At 50.9% G+C, this 16,646-nt stretch overlaps 2 protein-coding genes across 2 annotated transcripts; one reads left to right on the top strand and one right to left on the bottom strand.

Annotated features, from left to right (window-relative positions):
• Positions 1-4,948: 4,948 nt before the first annotated feature.
• Positions 4,949-5,544, bottom strand: LOC101559263 (10 kDa heat shock protein, mitochondrial-like). Its single transcript, XM_004619500.2, has 2 exons — positions 5,319-5,544; positions 4,949-5,107 (listed from the first exon to the last, which is right to left on the bottom strand). The coding sequence occupies exons 1-2, from the start codon at positions 5,542-5,544 to the stop codon at positions 5,055-5,057; spliced, it is 279 nt and encodes a 92-aa protein (XP_004619557.2). The 3' UTR covers positions 4,949-5,054.
• A 2,271-nt stretch (positions 5,545-7,815) lies between these two features.
• Positions 7,816-16,538, top strand: STAP2 (signal transducing adaptor family member 2). Its single transcript, XM_004619501.1, has 11 exons — positions 7,816-7,884; positions 11,173-11,244; positions 11,414-11,536; positions 12,253-12,309; positions 12,842-12,942; positions 13,592-13,726; positions 14,552-14,621; positions 14,711-14,813; positions 14,929-15,003; positions 16,200-16,364; positions 16,453-16,538. Exons 1-11 carry the CDS (start codon positions 7,816-7,818, stop codon positions 16,536-16,538), a joined length of 1,056 nt encoding a protein of 351 aa, XP_004619558.1.
• Positions 16,539-16,646: the final 108 nt, after the last annotated feature.

The following is a 16,646-nucleotide window of genomic DNA, read 5'->3' as shown; positions in this document are numbered from 1 at the left end:
CAGGGGACCAGATAGGGTGCTGGGAATCAAACCCGGGTCGGCCGCGTGCAAGGCAAACGCCCTACCCGCTGTGCTATTGCTCCAGCCCCAAAAAACAAATAAATTTTTTTCAGGCCAGAGCTGGGCAATTATGAATTATTCTCTCTCTCTCTCTCTGACTCTCTCTCTCTCTCTCTCTCTCTCTGACTCTCTCTCTCTCTCTCTCTCTCTGACTCTCTCTCTCTCTCTCTCTCTCTCTGGTGGAGAGGGGTGTCACTCCAGCAGTGCTCAGCGTTTACTCCTGGCTTGGTGCTTAGGGAACACTCCTGGCAGTGCTCGGGGGACCCTATGGGGGTGTCAAAGATGGAACCTACGGGGGCCGTGTGCAGGGAAAATGCCCTCCTTGCTACCTTACCACTTCAGGCCCTGAGTTCATTCTGTTTATATCCAGTCCAGGATTTGCTTCAGGATGACTCTCCCTGTGCCCCATCCCTTACAGTCGATCCCACATCCACATCCAGCCACCACCTTCCTAGTGCTCCCAACTCCCTTTAATAGATACACTTAAAACTAACCTGTGACCTTTCGGCAACCTGGTCTCTCTTTTATGGCATATATGCTTATCAACTTCATTATTTCGGCATCAGAGAAACTGCTTTGAGTCACACAACTCAGGTGGATTCCATAGGCAATCGACTATTTGCTCTAAATATAAAATCTGGTAATTGAACTTGTGATCCCCCCCTCATTCCCAAATTAATTTTATTTTTGGTGCCAACAATGGAATCCAGTGCTTAATACATGCCATTAACATGCTCTAGCCTGACCTATGTCACTCGATCTTGAATTGGTTCTTTTATTGGTCTGAGAGCCACACCCAGCAGTGTTAAGGAATTATTCCTGGCTTTGTACTCCGTGATCACTCCAAGCAGGGTCCAGAGGACTCTAGGTGGTGCTGGGGACTGAACTGGGGTCTACTGTGCAACATGGGGCAAGTGTCTTAATCCCTGTACTCTCTCAGGCACCGAATTTGTCATTTTAAAACGCCTGAAGAAACGCCCAATAACTTGGATGTGATTCAACCATTGAGTAGAGCCGTGTTTGTGCAATGCCCGAGGTCTAACACCCGGCACTGCCTGACCCCCACAAAAAAAAAAAAAATACAGACCCATGGTAGAATTCCACCAAAGTTTCAAGGAGAATAGACATCACTTAAAAAATCTCTCTTGTTGGGCTGGAGCAATATATTGCACAGCGGGGAGGGCATTTCGATTCTCAGCATCCCTTATGGCCACCCCAAGCACCGCCAGTAGTAATCCCTTAGTGCAGAGCCAGGAGTAACCCCTGTGCATCACCGGGTGTGCCCCAAAAAGAAAAAAAATATCTCTCTGGGACCAGAGCCATAGTACAGCAGAAAGGGTACCTGCCTTGCATGCACCAAACCAGGTTCAATCCCTAGCATCCCAGAAGATCCCCTAAGCACTTCCAGGAGTGATACCTGAGTGTGGGGCCAGGAGTAACCCCTGAGAATTGCAGGATGTAGCTCAAAACCCCCCAAAAAATTATATTTAAAAAAATATCTCTTGGGGCTGGAGTAATAGCACAGCGGGTAGGACGTTTACCTTGCACATGGCTGATCTGGGTTCAATTCCCAGAGCCAGGAGTAACCCCTGAGCATCACCGGGTGTGACCCCAAAAAAAATATCCTTGGGGGCCGGAGTGATAGCACAGCGGGTAGGGCGTTTGCCTTGCACGCGGCCGACCCGGGTTCGATCCCCGGCATCCCATATGGTCCCCCAAGCACTGCCAGGAGTAATTCCTGAGTGCAAAGCCAGGAGTAACCCCTGAGCATCGCTGGGTGTGACCCAAAAAGAAAAAAAAAAAAAAAAGAAAAAAAAATATCCTTCTGGGGGCTAGAGAGATAATACAGGGGTCAAGGCACTTGCTTCACATGCAACACACCCTGGTTTGATCCCTGACCCACTTACATTGTCCCTTAATTATTAGAAGCTCTGAAAACACCCCCAAGCACTACCAGAGTGGCCCAAGATGACAAGCTTTCCCTCAAAAAAAAAAAAGTCTCCCCCCTCAAGAAATATTTTCAGAGAAAGAAATTGTTTCCAACTCTATACATGGAGCTTGCTTTACTCACATACCAAAGTCAGAAAGGAGAGTCTGAGTGCAGAAAGCTAGACTGTATGGGGAAATCCTTCATACATATAGGGAAGTGGAAGCCAGTAACATATATAAAGGGAAGTGGCCAGGGCTGGAGCAATAGGACAGAGGGAAGGGCATTTTTCTTGCAAATGGCTGACCAGGGTTCAATTCCCGGCATCCCATAGGGTCCCCTGACAGGAGTGAGCCCTGAATGCAGAGCCAGGAGTCAGTCCCATGCACCACCGGGTGTGGCCCCAAACCAAACAACAAAATATCCTAACCAAAGCAGATTTATTCCAAGGATGAAGGACTGTTGCAGGAGTCAGAAACCAATCAAGGACAGGGGCTGGAGCGATAGCACAGCGGGTAGGGCATTTGCCTTGCCCGTGGCCAACCCGGGTTCGATTCCCAGCATCCCATAGGGTCCCCTGAACACCACCAGGGGTAATTCCTGAGTGCAGAGCCAGGAGTAACCCCTGTGTATCACCGGGTGTGACCCAAAAAGAAAAAAAAAAATCAATCAAGGACAGGCCACTGTTTGCTGTGGGAGACAGAACAATGTTTCCAGAAATAATGTTGGAGAGGGGGCCGGAATGATAGTACAATGGAGAGGGTGTTTACCTGTTTACCCTGAACATGACTGACCCAGGCTTGATCTTGGCACCCTATAGGGTCTCCAAGACCACGAGGAGAGATCACTGAGAACACAGCAGAAGTAAACCCCGAGCTTTGCTAGATGTGACCCCCAAACAAACAAAAAATATATATAGCGCGATATGAGCCCAAGTTTAGCTCAGCGGTAGAGAACTTGTAGGCGTGAGACTGCGAGTTTGACCCCGCCCCCCCCAGGCATCACTCAGTGAACCCAAGTGTGAAGCCAGCAGTTCTGTTATCGGGGATCCCTGTCGCCATACCAAAGGCTGTGTCCCCCACCAGTACCACAACCAAGTGTGCCCTGTCCCCGTAGAAATAACAATGAAATGGGTGATGGGGACAAAAAGGAGGAAACACATGACAAAGCCATGTATAAGTGCTCCAAAAATTAAGGAAAGAAAAAGGATGCTGGGGTTAAGGGGGCTTTGCCTCACATGCAGCTGACCCAGATTCTAGCTCTGGCACCCTACAGGGTCCCCTGAGCTCCACCAGGCATGATCCCTAAGCACAGAGCCAGGAGTAAGCCCTGGGCGCTGCCAGGTCGTGAGATATCTCTACTTAAGAAAAACAGGGGCTGGGGCTGGAGAGATAGCACATGGGAAGGGCGCTTGCCTTGCACACGGCTGACCTGGGGATCGAGCCCCACATCCCACATGGTCCCCAGAGCACTGCCAGGAGTGATCCCTGAGTGCAGAGCCAGAAGTAACGCCTGAGCATCGCTGGGTGTGACCTGAAAAGGAAAGGAAGAAAGGAAAGAAAGAAAGAAAGAAAGAAAGAAAGAAAGAAAGAAAGAAAGAAAGAAAGAAAGAAAGAAAGAAAGAAAGAAAGAGAAGGAAGGAAGGAAGGAAGGAAGGAAGGAAGGAAGGAAGGAAGGAAGGAAGGAAGGAAGGAAGGAAAGAAGGGAGAGATAGGGGCAGAATTTGAAGGCTGCAATGGCACAGGGCTGGTGAATGAAGACCAGGGTAGAGATGTGTGACACAGCAACATTCATGGATGCCAAGGTTCAAAACAGTCAAACTGGTGAGCCCTTTTTTAATATTTCTTTTTGGGTCACACCCGGCGATGCTCAGGGGTTACTCCTGGCTCTGCACTCAGGAATTACTCCTGGCAGTGCTCAGGGGACCATATGGGATGCTGGGAATCAAACCCAGGTGGGCTGCGTGCAAGTCAAACGCCCTACCCGCTGTGCTATCGCTCCAGCCCCAGCCCCAAACTGGTGAGCCCTTGATCCATAGACACACTAGTTACAAACATTCAAACCCCATACCGGGAGGTGGGGTGGTGGAACAATAGTATAGTGGGGAGGGCATTTACCTTGCAAGTGACCCCTGAGCATTGCCGGATGTGATGCACAAAAAGAAAACCAAAGACAAACCCCAGCCCGATTTATCTTTATTTATCTATTTATTTTATTTATCTATTTATTTATTCATTTATTTTTTAAAAACACCATAAAATTGAGGGCCGGACAATATAGTTCAGTGCAAGGCAAATGACCTACCGGCAGTACTATCACTCTGGCCACAATTGCTTTAAAAAGATTCTAATTTGGGGCTGGAGTGACAGTACAGCGGGTAGGGCATTTGCTTTGCATGCAGCCAACCCGGGTTCGATTCCCAGCATCCCATATGGTCCCTGAGCACCGCCGGGAGTAATTTCTGAGTGCAGAGCCATGAGTAACCCCTGTGCATCACCGGGTGTGACACAAAAAAGAAAAAAAAATATTTTAATCTATGTAAATGAGGAAAATAAACCCTCAGAATACAATATAATAAAATACTGCTTCTCATTTCCATTTCAACTCTGCAGTCTAAAGTACATTGCACTACGTTTTATTTTATATTTGGATCTTATTATGGCAGTAATCATGGCTTATGTGTCATGAGTAAAACTCTTAATTTTAAAAGAATTAGTTTTAAATTTTTTTGATTTTGCTTTTTGGGTCACACCTGGCGATGCGCAGGGGTTATTCCTGGCTCATCTCCAGGCGTTTGTCTAGCGCCAACCTGCAAGCTTTAGGGGTAGCAACCAGCCCTTCTTGATCTGCAACCAAGAGATCCACTCAAGGGCAAAATACCACTGGGGAATGTTTCTCCTTTTCTTAGTTCAACAACCATTTAAACATTCATCTTAATTCTACTTTTTTTTGGGGGGGTATCACTAGTTTATTATAAAAGAGACATGGAAATTATTTACATGATGAAAGATTTCAGAACGTCAGTGGAATGGGCAGCTTCATGGGATGCCATTTCAATAGTGGTATTTCAATCTACATACTTTCCAAGAATGTCACCGTCTCTAAACAAGAAATAATCCTGGGGCTGGAGCGATAGTACAGCGGGTAGGGTGTTTGCCTTGCACGAGGCCGACCCAGGTTCGATTCCCAGCATCCCATAGTGTCCCCCAGCACCGCCTGGAGTAATTCCTGAGTGCAGAGCCAGGAGTAACCCCTGTGCACTGCTGGGTGTGACCCAAAAAGCAAAAAAAAAAAAAAAGAAGAAGAAGAAGAAGAAGAAAGAAAGAATCCTTGTCATCTAGAACCACTTTGGTGCCTCCGTATTCTGGTAGAAACACTCTATCTCCAACTGGTTGAATTTCTCCACCCTTCCCTTTTGAGCCCGACCCAACAGCAACCACCGTGGCTTGCAACACCTTTCCTTGAGATTTCTCAGGAAGCATAATGCCTCCTTTGGTTACAGTTTCAGCTGCACTCCTCTCAACTAATACCCGGTCAAAGAGCGGAAGAAATGTCATGGCGCCAACTGCCGCACTCCCGAGCTCTGCACTCACTCACGCCGCTGAACGGAGAGCCCCACAGTCCTTAATTCTACTTCTTAATATTAGTCTTTTTTTTTCTTTTTGGGTCACACCCAGCAATGCACAGGGGTTACTCCTGGCTCATGCACTCAGGAATTAACTCCTGGCGGTGCTCAGGGGACCCTATGGGATGCTGGGACTCGAACCCGGGTCGGCCTCGTGCAAGGCAAACACCCTACCCGCTGTACTATCGCTCCAGCCCCCAATATTAGTCATTTTTTATGGGCACAGTAAGACATACATTAAGTTTGTAGGGTGGTTCTCCTGGGGACATCTCACTATAAATCCAGGACTACGTGCTCAGGTCAGATTAATCCTTCCTAACCTAATCCGGTTGTTACTCTTTGGATCATAACAGAGTTTGTCCAGGACTAAGCTCTTATCTTATAGTTAAGTATTATGGTGCTTGGCCTGACCCATTTTGATGCCAGGGTAGCTCAAAGCTTGCCCTGGGTCCATCCAGTCCCTTGTCAGGACCCAGCTTCCGGGGTGCTGGGAATTAAGGGCAACTGAGGCATAAGTCAAGAAAACAGATGCCCAGAAGTGAATATCACTCAGAGTCAACTAACTCCCAAGTACAAAAGCATAGCATTGACTGTCTTCCTGTGTCTGTACAAAAAGGACATTGCTCTGAGGTAGACAACTCAAAAGGATATGAGAGAAGGAGAAAAGCAGTATTCCACCGACAAATACAAATCCCCACTCTGATTTGGGGATAAAGGTGATTGAGCACAGAGAAAAGGTTAAAGATAAACACAGAGAAATGATAGTGCCTGTGATGGGTGTAACCCAATAAACCTAAACTCCCTGTGGCCAAGGAGAAAGGACAAACCAAGGTAATCCTACAGCCTACATATGTAAATTTTCCCTTTACACTTTATCTAAACACTGTGGTTTGCAAAGTTATTCGTGATTTTTTACAGGCATTCAATATTCCAACACCAATCCTACACCACTATCACCTTCCCTTCACCTCTGACTCCAATTTTCCCAAGCACCCCTCAAGTATACCCCCATCCATCCCGATTTCTCTTTAAATATATGTACAGGCCATAGGGGTAGGGTATTTGCCTTACACACGGCTGACCCGGGTTCAATCCTTGGCATCTTAGGTAGTCCCCCGAGGACAGCCAGGAGTAATTCCTGAGTACAGAGCCAGAAGTAACCCCTGAGCATCACCAGGTGTGACCCAAAAAGTCCAAATTAAAAAATAATAAAAATAGGAGCTGGAGTGATAGCACAGCGGGTAAGGCCTTGCACGCAGCCGACCCGGGTTCGATTCCCAGTATCCCATATGGTCCCCTGAGCACGGCCAGGGGTAATTCCTGAGTGCAGAGCCAGGAGTAACCCCTGAGCATCACTGGGAGTGACCCAAAAAGCAAATTAATAATAATAAAATAAAATAAAAAATAATAAAAATAAATAATTATGTATACATACAGACCAGGTTACTCCAACAGCTGGGTGGAAAACTGGGTCTTTCAGGGGGTTCTATTATGTTTGCTTATTTGATTTTGTTTGCTTGTTTTCAGGGTGTGCGTGGAAGGGGACACCCTGCTGTGCTCAGGGCTGACTCCTGGCTCTGTGCTCAGGGATAACTCCAGGCAGTGCTCAGGGGATCGAACCCAGATAGCTGTGTGCAAGACAAGGGCCCTCCCCACTGTCCTATCTCTCCACTCTAGGGATTTCTTTCTTTTCTTTTCTTTTTTTTTTTTTTTGCTTTTTTGGGTCACACCCAGCAGTGCACAGAGGTTACCCCTGGCTCTGCACTCAGGAATTATTCCTGGTGGGGCTCAGGGGATCCTGTGGGATGCTGGGAATCGAACCTGGGACGGTCGCATCCAAGGCAAATGCCCTACCCGCTGTGCTGTTGCTCCAGCCCCTCCACCCCAGGGATTTCTATTCTACACGCCTGTCTTTGGACAAGTCCCTGCCTCCAACTCCCCTGTCTTCCTCCGGGAAGCCTTCCAGGACTGTATCAGGAAGAAGGAAAAGGCCAGGGGGGTTCCCCGATCCTTGGACTTGCAGGAGCCAACTCCCCGCCCTGTGCTGACAGGGGAGGAGGGGGCGGGAACTGCCAGCCCGTCCTCTGAGACAGCCCAGAGAAAATTCCCCTGAGAACCTGTTTCACGACTTCCAGGCCCAGCCCGGGCCTGAGCCAGCTGGGGCGCCCACTGGGGAGAGCCAGCTGGAGCCCCGGGCGCTGCCATGGCCACCAACTCTAAGAGATCGCATTACCACGAGAGTTTCGTGGAAAAGAAGGGACCCCAGGATCTGGTAAGGCAGGATGGGGGGTGCCGCCCCTGCGGTCTGTGCTGTGGCGCTGGGTTGCCATGGGCAGCTGAGGCACCTCTCTGAGCCTTCTCCCCAGCTGGTAGAGAGGGGCGTGGGGGCACTGGGGGGCGAGGGATCTCCGCTCACGGCCCATCTGCCTGTGTATCTCTCTGCCTGTATATCTCTCTAGGTCTCTGCTTCCCTGTCTCTGCCTGAGTCTCTCAGTTTTTCATCTTTGTTTTTTTTTTTGTTTTGTTTTTGAGGGGTGGGTGAATGTTGGGACATAACCAGTGATGCTTAGGGTTGACTCCTGGTTCTGTGCTCAAGGGGACCCTCTGGGGTGCTGGGGATTGGACCCGGGTTGGCTGTGTGCAAGGCAGCGTCCTTCCTGCTGAGGTGCCTCGCCAGCTTTTTCTGGCTCATAGAGACAGGTGGGATGGGGGACCACCCCCCCTTACCTCCCAGGTCTCCACGCTGTCCTCCGGCCCCCTGCCCTCCCCCTAGAAACTTACTGTAAGGTCCAAAGACTTGGGAGGGGCAGATGCTGGGCGTGTGCGTGTATGTGTGTATGAGTGTGTGTGTGTGTGTGTGTTTCGATGGGTGTCCCTCTAGCCGTGTCTGTCCAGGGCCAGTTTGTGTTTATGTGTGCGCCTGTGTAAGTCTGTCTCCGTGTGTGTCTTTGGGTCTGTGTGTCTGTGTGTCTAAACCTGTGTGAGGGTACCTGCATCTAACACAGGTGTTAGTGTGCTCATGTCTGTCTGTGCCTACGTCCAGATGGGGGCTGTCTACTTGTATATGCTGAGTGTGTGTGTGTGAGCTTGTCCCTGTGTGTCAGTGGGTGTCTGATGTACACCCATATTTGTGGGTCTCTCTCAGAGTATTCGTGTATACATCTGTGAGCATGTTGTCACAGTCTGAGAAAGATTTTTTGCTTTGGTTTCTTTTATTTTCTTTTTGGGTCACACCCAGCAGTGCACAAGGGTTACTCCTGGCTCTGCACTCAGGAATTACTCCTGGCGGTGCTCGGGGGATCCTATGGGATGCTGGGAGTCGAACCCAGGTCAGCTGCGTGCAAGGCAAACGCCCTACCCACTGTGCTATTGCTCCAGCCCCTGCTTTGGTTTCTGAACCACACCCGGTAAGGTTCAGGGCTGACTCCTGACTCTGAGCTCAGGGATCACTCCTGGCTGTGTTCAGGAGACCTTATGGGGTGCCAGGAATCGAACCCAGGTCAGCCTCATGCAAGGCCAGCGCCTCCCACTGTGCTATCGCTTCACCCCCGTCTGTGCATGTCTGTCTGTGTCTCCCCATCAAATCACCACCCCAGCATCCACCCACTCACTCGGACCGTTTCTCCCACTTTCCTGCCTCCAAATCCCCCTAGGCTGAGAAAACACTGAGGGCAGGGAGATATTGCAGTGGGAAAACACCGTGGACGGGAAGATAGGATAGGGAACAGGGAGAGATGAGCTGATGGACAGAGACTGGATGGATGGAAGGATGAGTAAGGGATGATAGATGTGTGGGTGGGAGATGGGAGCATGGTGCAATGGCCGAATGTGGGTGAGAAATGAGTGGAAGGATGAAAAGACAGGACAGGTGATGGAATGAGATGCTTGATCGGTGATGGACTAACAGAAGAATGAATGACTGAGGGGCCGGAGCAAGAGGACAGCAGGGAGGGTGCTTGTCTTGCACACAGCCAACCATGTTCAATCTCCAGCATCCCATAGGGTTCCCTGAGCACTGCCAGGAGTGACTCCTGAGTGCAGAGCTGAGCACAGTCAGGTGTGGCACATCTGTCTTCCCCCAAAAAATCCAAATAAGAATGAATAATTCTGGGGCTAAAGCAATAGCACAGAGGGTAGGGTGTTTGCCTTGCACGCGGCTGACCCGGGTTCGATTCTCAGCATCCCATAGGGTCCCCCGAGCACCGCCTGGAGTAATTCCTGAGTGCACAGCCAGGAGTAACCCCTGAGCATCGCCGGGTGTGACCCCAAAAAGCAAAAAAAAGGGTCTAAGAAAGTGAGAAGGGGGCTGGAGCAATAGCACAGCGGGTAGGGTGTTATGGTCCCCTGAGCACTGCCAGGAGTAATTCCCAAGTGCAGGGCCAGGAGTAACACCTGAGCATCGCCAGGTGTGACCCATGAAGAAAAAAAAGGAATGAATAATTGAATAATTCAGAGATAGGTGAATGGCGATGGGTGGAGGAGTGAGGGGTGGCTATCTTGGGGATGTATAGATAGATATGTGGATGAGTGGATAGATGATGATAATAATGGCTAGATGGATGCATGAATAAATGAATGGGCATATGGATGGATGGATGGATTAATACATGTATAGATGAAAGTATGGGTCTGTGGATGAATGAATGATGGGCGGAGGATACATGAATGGATGATTGTATGGATCAATGGATGTTGGATGGATGATGAATGGTTGATGCATGGATGATGGATGATGGATAGGTGATACCTCTATGGATGAATGGATGTATAATGATAAGCAGATGGAGAGATGATGGATGGATGGATGATATATGGATGGTACATATATGAGTGAATGTATGAATCAATGAATGATGGAAGGATGGATGCATAATGGTTGGATGATGGATGATTGAGGAATGATACATGTATGGATCTATGGATGAATGGATATATGATTCCAAACAGATGGACAGATGATGGATGAATGATGGATGTACTGATCGATGATGGATGGACAGATAGTAGATGAATGATGTATGGATGATGATGGATGATGATGGATTGACCTATGGATGATGGATGGATGGATGAAGGTTGGATTGATGGATGATGGATGAACGATGGATGTATATATGGATGAGGATGGACAGATGATGGATGGATGATGAATGAGGAATGGATGATGGATGATACATGTATGGATCTATGGATGAATGAATGTTTGATGATGAGCAGATGGAGGGATGATGGATGGATGGATAGATGAAAGGTTTACTCTGAAGAAGTGACCATATCGCTGCAACTCATCAGTTGAGTTAATGGAATTCATTCCCAGGGGCCCCCTCCATTATTTGTGGGGCTCCCCTGAGTCCCCCACCCGATCGAGTTCCTTTGGTCTTAGAGAGTAACAAGTCACCAGAATTTGGGCTCTGAGAGGGGAGGAGGTAACAAAGTGCCTCAGTGAAAGCTGGAAGTCACAGCATCCAGGCAGAGAGAAGAGCCAGTGCAAAGGTCCTGAGGCCAATGTGAACCCATAACTAGCTCATCTCTTCCTTGTTCTCCACCTTTTGCTCCCCAGGGTTATAAGAAGTTCTGGGCTGGCCTCCATGGTCTCACAATCTATTTCTACAATACCAACCGGGATATTCAGGTAAAGCTGGGAGTGATGCCTAAGAGATAGTAATCCGCCTCCTCAAACCTCCAGACACCAGGGACAAAGCAGAGCATATGTGGGCTGTAGCCAAACCAAAGATTCTATGATCCTGAGAGACTGAGGGATCACAGGTCTGGAGCTCAGGCTCCCTGCTTTTGAACCCCAGCACATGCAGAAGTTGGATCTAAGAACATTCGTGAAGCTCACAGATGAACCTCCGGGAGGTAGCATTCGAGACTCGAGCATCTACTTCAACCTGGTCCTCCGGCACCAGGTGATCAATTTCAAGGTAAGTCTGTCCCTTGTCAGAGTGGATGGGAGACCCCACAGTCACGTCCACCATGAACACAATGCATGAATTTTAACATCCGATGCAAAAACTCAAACGCAATCCACAACAGCCCTTGAAAACAGAGGGCTTGGGGCTGGAGCGAAAGCACAGCGGGTAGCGCGTTTGCCTTGCATGCGGCTGACCCGGGTTCGTTTCCCAGCATCCCATAGGGTCCCCTGAGCACCGCTAGGAGTAACTCCTGAGTGCATGAGCCAGGAGTAACCCCTGGGCATCGCCGTGTGTGACCCCTCCCCCCCCCAAAAAAAAAGAAAAAAAGAAAAAAAAAGAAAACAGAGGCTTGTTTTCTGTGCTAATAATTCACCATGAATTAGAACTCGGGGCTTAGACACAGAGTTCTCTTATTTTCTTGTTTTATTTATTGGGGTGGGGAGGAGCCACACCTCCAGGTGCTCTGGCTCTGTGCTCAGGAGCGACCCCTGGTGGTGCTCAGGGGTTACTCCTGACTGCTCTCAGGAGCGACCCCTGGTAAAGTTCTGTATTCAGAGCGACCCCTGGCGGTGCTCCAGGGACCAGAGGTGGTGAGGGGGTTGTGGGGGTGCGGGGGATTTGAACCAGCGATGCAGTCAACAAGGCTATCTTCAAGGCACGAACCTTCACTCCACCCCCAGAGCATCATCCCTCCAGCCTCAGGGTTCTCTCCCTTTCCCCTTCAGGTGGAGAATCTGGAGTCTCGTGAGATGTGGAAAGGGTTCATCCTGACGGTGATAGAGGTCAGAATGCTGCGTCCCCGAGCTTTCTATTCTTCGTTTCTCTACCATACTTCATTCCCCCATGATCCTTTAGGTCTTAACCCAGTGGCCCTAAAGATAAATGTTTATGTTTAGGGGCTGGAGTGATACTACAGCGGGCAGAGCGTTTGCCTTGCACGCGATCATCTCAGGTTTGATTTCCATATGATCCCCCGAGCTCCGCCAGGAGTAATTCCTGAGTGCAAAGCCAGGAGTAACCCCTGTGCATCGCCGGGTATGACCCAAAAAGCCAAAAAGGGGGAAAAAAATGATGTCTTGTCTGACCAACAAAGTTTTAAATTTCTAAAATGTCCCTGCCATCTCTACACACACACACACACACACACACACACACACACACACACACACACACACACACAGAGATTCCATTTCCTACCCCTGTTTCCCCAGACCTGGGCTCTGTCTGCGTTCTGGCCTCAGTGTGTCTCTCTGTGATCTGGGTACAAGCCAACCAACCGTTCCCTCATGTCTCTCCATGGATCCCTCTCCTCAGCTTCAGGTCCCCAGAAACCTGACCCTCCTCCCCGGGCATCTGTACATGATGGCAGAGGCCCTGACCAAAGAAGAAGAGCGTCGTTCGCACGAAATGCCCGCGTGAGACGCCCCCCCCCCCCGCCCCTCCTGTCTGCCTGGGAGGGGGTGGGGTGGAGGGCGTGTGATTGGCATGGGCAATGAGTGGGATCTCCAGGCATTGGGTCCAGAGAGTAAGGCAGTCACCAAGGGTGGAACTAGGTCCCATGCTGGGAATCCAATGGGGAACTGGGGGGAGGGGGTCTAGGTGCCCGAGTGTGGGTCTAGAAGCGGGACAGTTTTCTACTGAAAGCTTTAGGTGCTGGGGAGTTTGGTCCAAGCCCCAGGTGACAGAATAAAGTCTGGAGGGCTTGAGCATGCTTGCCTTGTACATGGCCAACTCGGGTTCAGTCCCGGCACCGCGTACGGTCCCCAGAGGCCGCCAGGAGCGATTCTTGATTACAGAGCCAGGGAATAAGCCCTGAGCACTGCTGGGTGTGGCCCCAAACCAAAAAAGAAAATACAGATGTAGTCTGAAGGATCCTGGAGAGTGGGAATTGGAGCTTGAGCTCAGGGCACCTGGTAGGATATGGGGCAAAGTGATGGCGTTTAGGCTGAGGGTGAGGCCTGGGCGGGGTTATGCAAAACAGAGGGGCGGGGTCATTGGAGGGCGGGGTTAGGCACCCTGGGGCGGAGCCAGCCCGTCCTCCTGATGACTGGTGTCCTGCCCCAGGTGTTACCTAGAAGTGAATCGGCTGCAGGCGCAGCTGCTCCTGGAGCGCTATCCTGAGTGTGGGAACTTGCTTCTGCGCCCCAGCGGAAATGGTGCAGGAGGCGTGTCAGTCACCACTAGACAGATAATCAACGGGTAGGAGCCTCTCATGGGGTTGGGGTTGGGACCGGGAGGGGCGTGGCCAAGGGATCTAGGGGCGGGGCCAGGGTGCGGTGGGCGTGGCATGCCGAGGCTGGGCTGACCAAGAGAAGGTCCTTCAGGGGAGTAGTCAGGTCCTGAGTTTTTGTTGTTTTTTTTGGCTTTTTGGGTCACACCCGGCGTTGTTCAGGGCTGACTCCTGGCTCTACACTCAGGAATCACTCCTGGCGGTGCTTGGGGGACCATATGTGATGTTGGGAATCGAACCCGGGTCAGCAGCATGCAAGGCTAACGCCCTACCCGCTGTGCTATCGCTCCAGTCCTATGTAAGAGCAGGACCCTAAATACTCTTTTGAAACAGTCAGGGTTGGAGCAAGAACTTAGCAAAGCCAGGCCACGGACATGGTACCCTGTGGGCAGAGACCACTGGGTCTTGGTCCCAGCACCCCAGAACCATGCCAGGACCCTCTGTAGCCTAACAGCGGGTTAGGCTCTCCATGGGGGCGGAGCCAGGATAAGGGCGGGACTTTGACCTGAGCCACGACCCGGAGGTGGAGCCAGGACAAAGGGCGCAGGTTTTTTTTTTAATTTTATTTATTTATTTATTTTGGGTCACACAGCAATGCTCAGGACTTACTCTTGGCTCTGCACTCAGGAATTACTCTTGCGGTGCTCAGGGAACCACATGGGATTCTGAGGATCAAACCAGGGTCTGCCACGTGCAAGGCAAACGCCCTCCCTGCTGTACTATTGCTCCGGCCCCAAAGGGTGCAGTTTTAACTTTAGCCAGGTCCCTCCCTTGTCCCCTGCCTCTTCCTGCAGATCGCCTAAGGTTCTGCACTACAAAGTGAATCTTGGAGGCTCTAAGTACATGATCGATGTGGAACCGCCTGTGAGTGTGGGGTCAGGCTCCCAGGATGTACGGGGCCAGGGTCTGCGCCCCTCCTCCATGGGTTCTGATGGCGGCCCGTTTGTCCCCAGCACTACTGTTCCTCGCTGGACGAAGTGGTGAACTATTTTGTGCAACACACCAATAAGTCACTCTTGCCCTTCCTGCTGGATGAAGACTATGAGAGGGTGCTAGGTAGGTGTGACCTCAGGTAAAGGGGGCGCTCGCCTCTCTTGCCTCCTGCCCCAGCGGGAACCTCAAGTCAGCCTCTGGCTGGGGCGTCTCCTCCAGGCTGCCCTCTCTGTTCCAGGCTACCCAGAGGCGAATAATGAGAATGGCGAGAGTGAGTGGGTGGTGTCCACGGCCACCAGAGCCCCAAATCCAGGTGACGCCCCCTCCCCGCGGCTGTTGCTCGTAGAGAACAGAGAGGGACAAGATCTAAGATCCACACGGAGCTGCCTTGTCTTCCTGCCATGAGCGTCCAGTCTTGTACCCAGAAATGCAGGGACCCCGAAATTACCCAGACCCTGCCCTTAAGGGTTCCAGATTGGGGAGGGGATTGATAGCTGGACACACACTCCAGAGATAGTACAAGAGATACATGGGGCCAGAGCCATAGTACAGTGGGGAGGGTGCTTGCCTGGAATACGGTCGAGCCAGGTTCCATCCCTGGTTCCATTCCTATTATTATAGGAATAATCCCTGAGTGCAGAGCCAGGAGTAAGCCCTGAGCACTGCTGGGTATGCCCCCCTCCTCCAGAGAGAGAGAGAGAGAGAGAGAGAGAGAGAGCACTACTTTGCATATAGCTCATGCCTTTGATTACTGGCTACACATAGGGTTCCCCACGCACTGCCAGAAATCACCCTTGAGCGTGACTGAGTGTGGCCCCCAAACAAACAGAATTAGAACTGGAGAGATAGTACAGTGGTTAAAGCTCTTGCCTTACACTCAGCCAACCCCAGTTGAAGGCCTGGAATTATAGATGGTGTCCTCTCTCCCCTGAGAACCATCAAGAGTGATCCCTGAGCATTGCCGGGTGTAAAAGATCCGCTGTAAAGACCTTAGTGGATCACGATTGGCTATGAGGGAGTAATGGGTACCGCTAAAGTCCCCAGAAATGGGAAATCGGGGTGGGGGTTGGGAGAGAGGCTGGATTGATATGGAGGGTGGAGAAGATGGCTCTCCCTGGGCTGGGCATATCCTGGGCCCTTGTGGCCCGTGGCATGTATGTCTACACAGGCACACACACGCAAGCACACATTCACCACCGAACCAGTGCCTGGTCCAGGTTGCCCGTAGGACACTTGAGTCGCACATACAGACGCACCAGCATCTTAGCACCCCTGTGTCGATACATGCCTGCACACTTGAACACACACACAGACCCAAACACAGACCAATGTGATTGCTTTGGGCACACCCGAGCAGGGGGACAACAGAGACGTTCACCCGGAGTCCAGGGTTCCACCACACAGGGACGCCAATGCCCAATGCGCAGACTCGACTTTGCAGTTGTATGCCCCGCCCACTCCTGGCCCCGCCCTGTGGGTGTGGCTTGACTTGCTGCTATTCCCTCCCAGGTCCTCCTCCCTCTATCCCTAAGCCGCCCAGACAAACCCGGGCCGCCTTAAGTAGCCTGGACAGGCCATGCCCACCACCTCTTCTGCCACGGAACCCACAAGCAGAGGAGGACTACGTGATCCCCATTGCTGATGACCAAGACGACAGATACGTGAATGGGGAGGGTAGGAGTCATGGGCAGGGTGGTGGCTGGAATCGGGGCGTGGGGGGGTCAAATTCATGCCGGAGGTGACCTGTCACGCCTGTCCACAGTATCTTCTCCAAGTCGACCAGTTGTCACCAATGCCAGGAATTTGGCAAAGACTCCCCCACCGCCCACGATGCCCAGGCCAGGTTAGGAGAAAGGGGAGGGGTTCGCTTCTCCCCCGACTCCCTTTCATGCCGTACGGCCCCCAGCATTCATTCCCCTTCTTCTCCAGATCGCAGAGGTCATAACACTGGTCCAG

The sequence above is a fragment of the Sorex araneus genome, chromosome 2, assembly GCF_027595985.1.
Source record: "Sorex araneus isolate mSorAra2 chromosome 2, mSorAra2.pri, whole genome shotgun sequence".
Classification (NCBI taxonomy): Eukaryota; Metazoa; Chordata; class Mammalia; order Eulipotyphla; family Soricidae; genus Sorex; species Sorex araneus.
The sequence above is the reverse complement of the archived record's forward strand: the minus strand, read 5'-3'. Positions and strand labels throughout refer to the sequence as shown.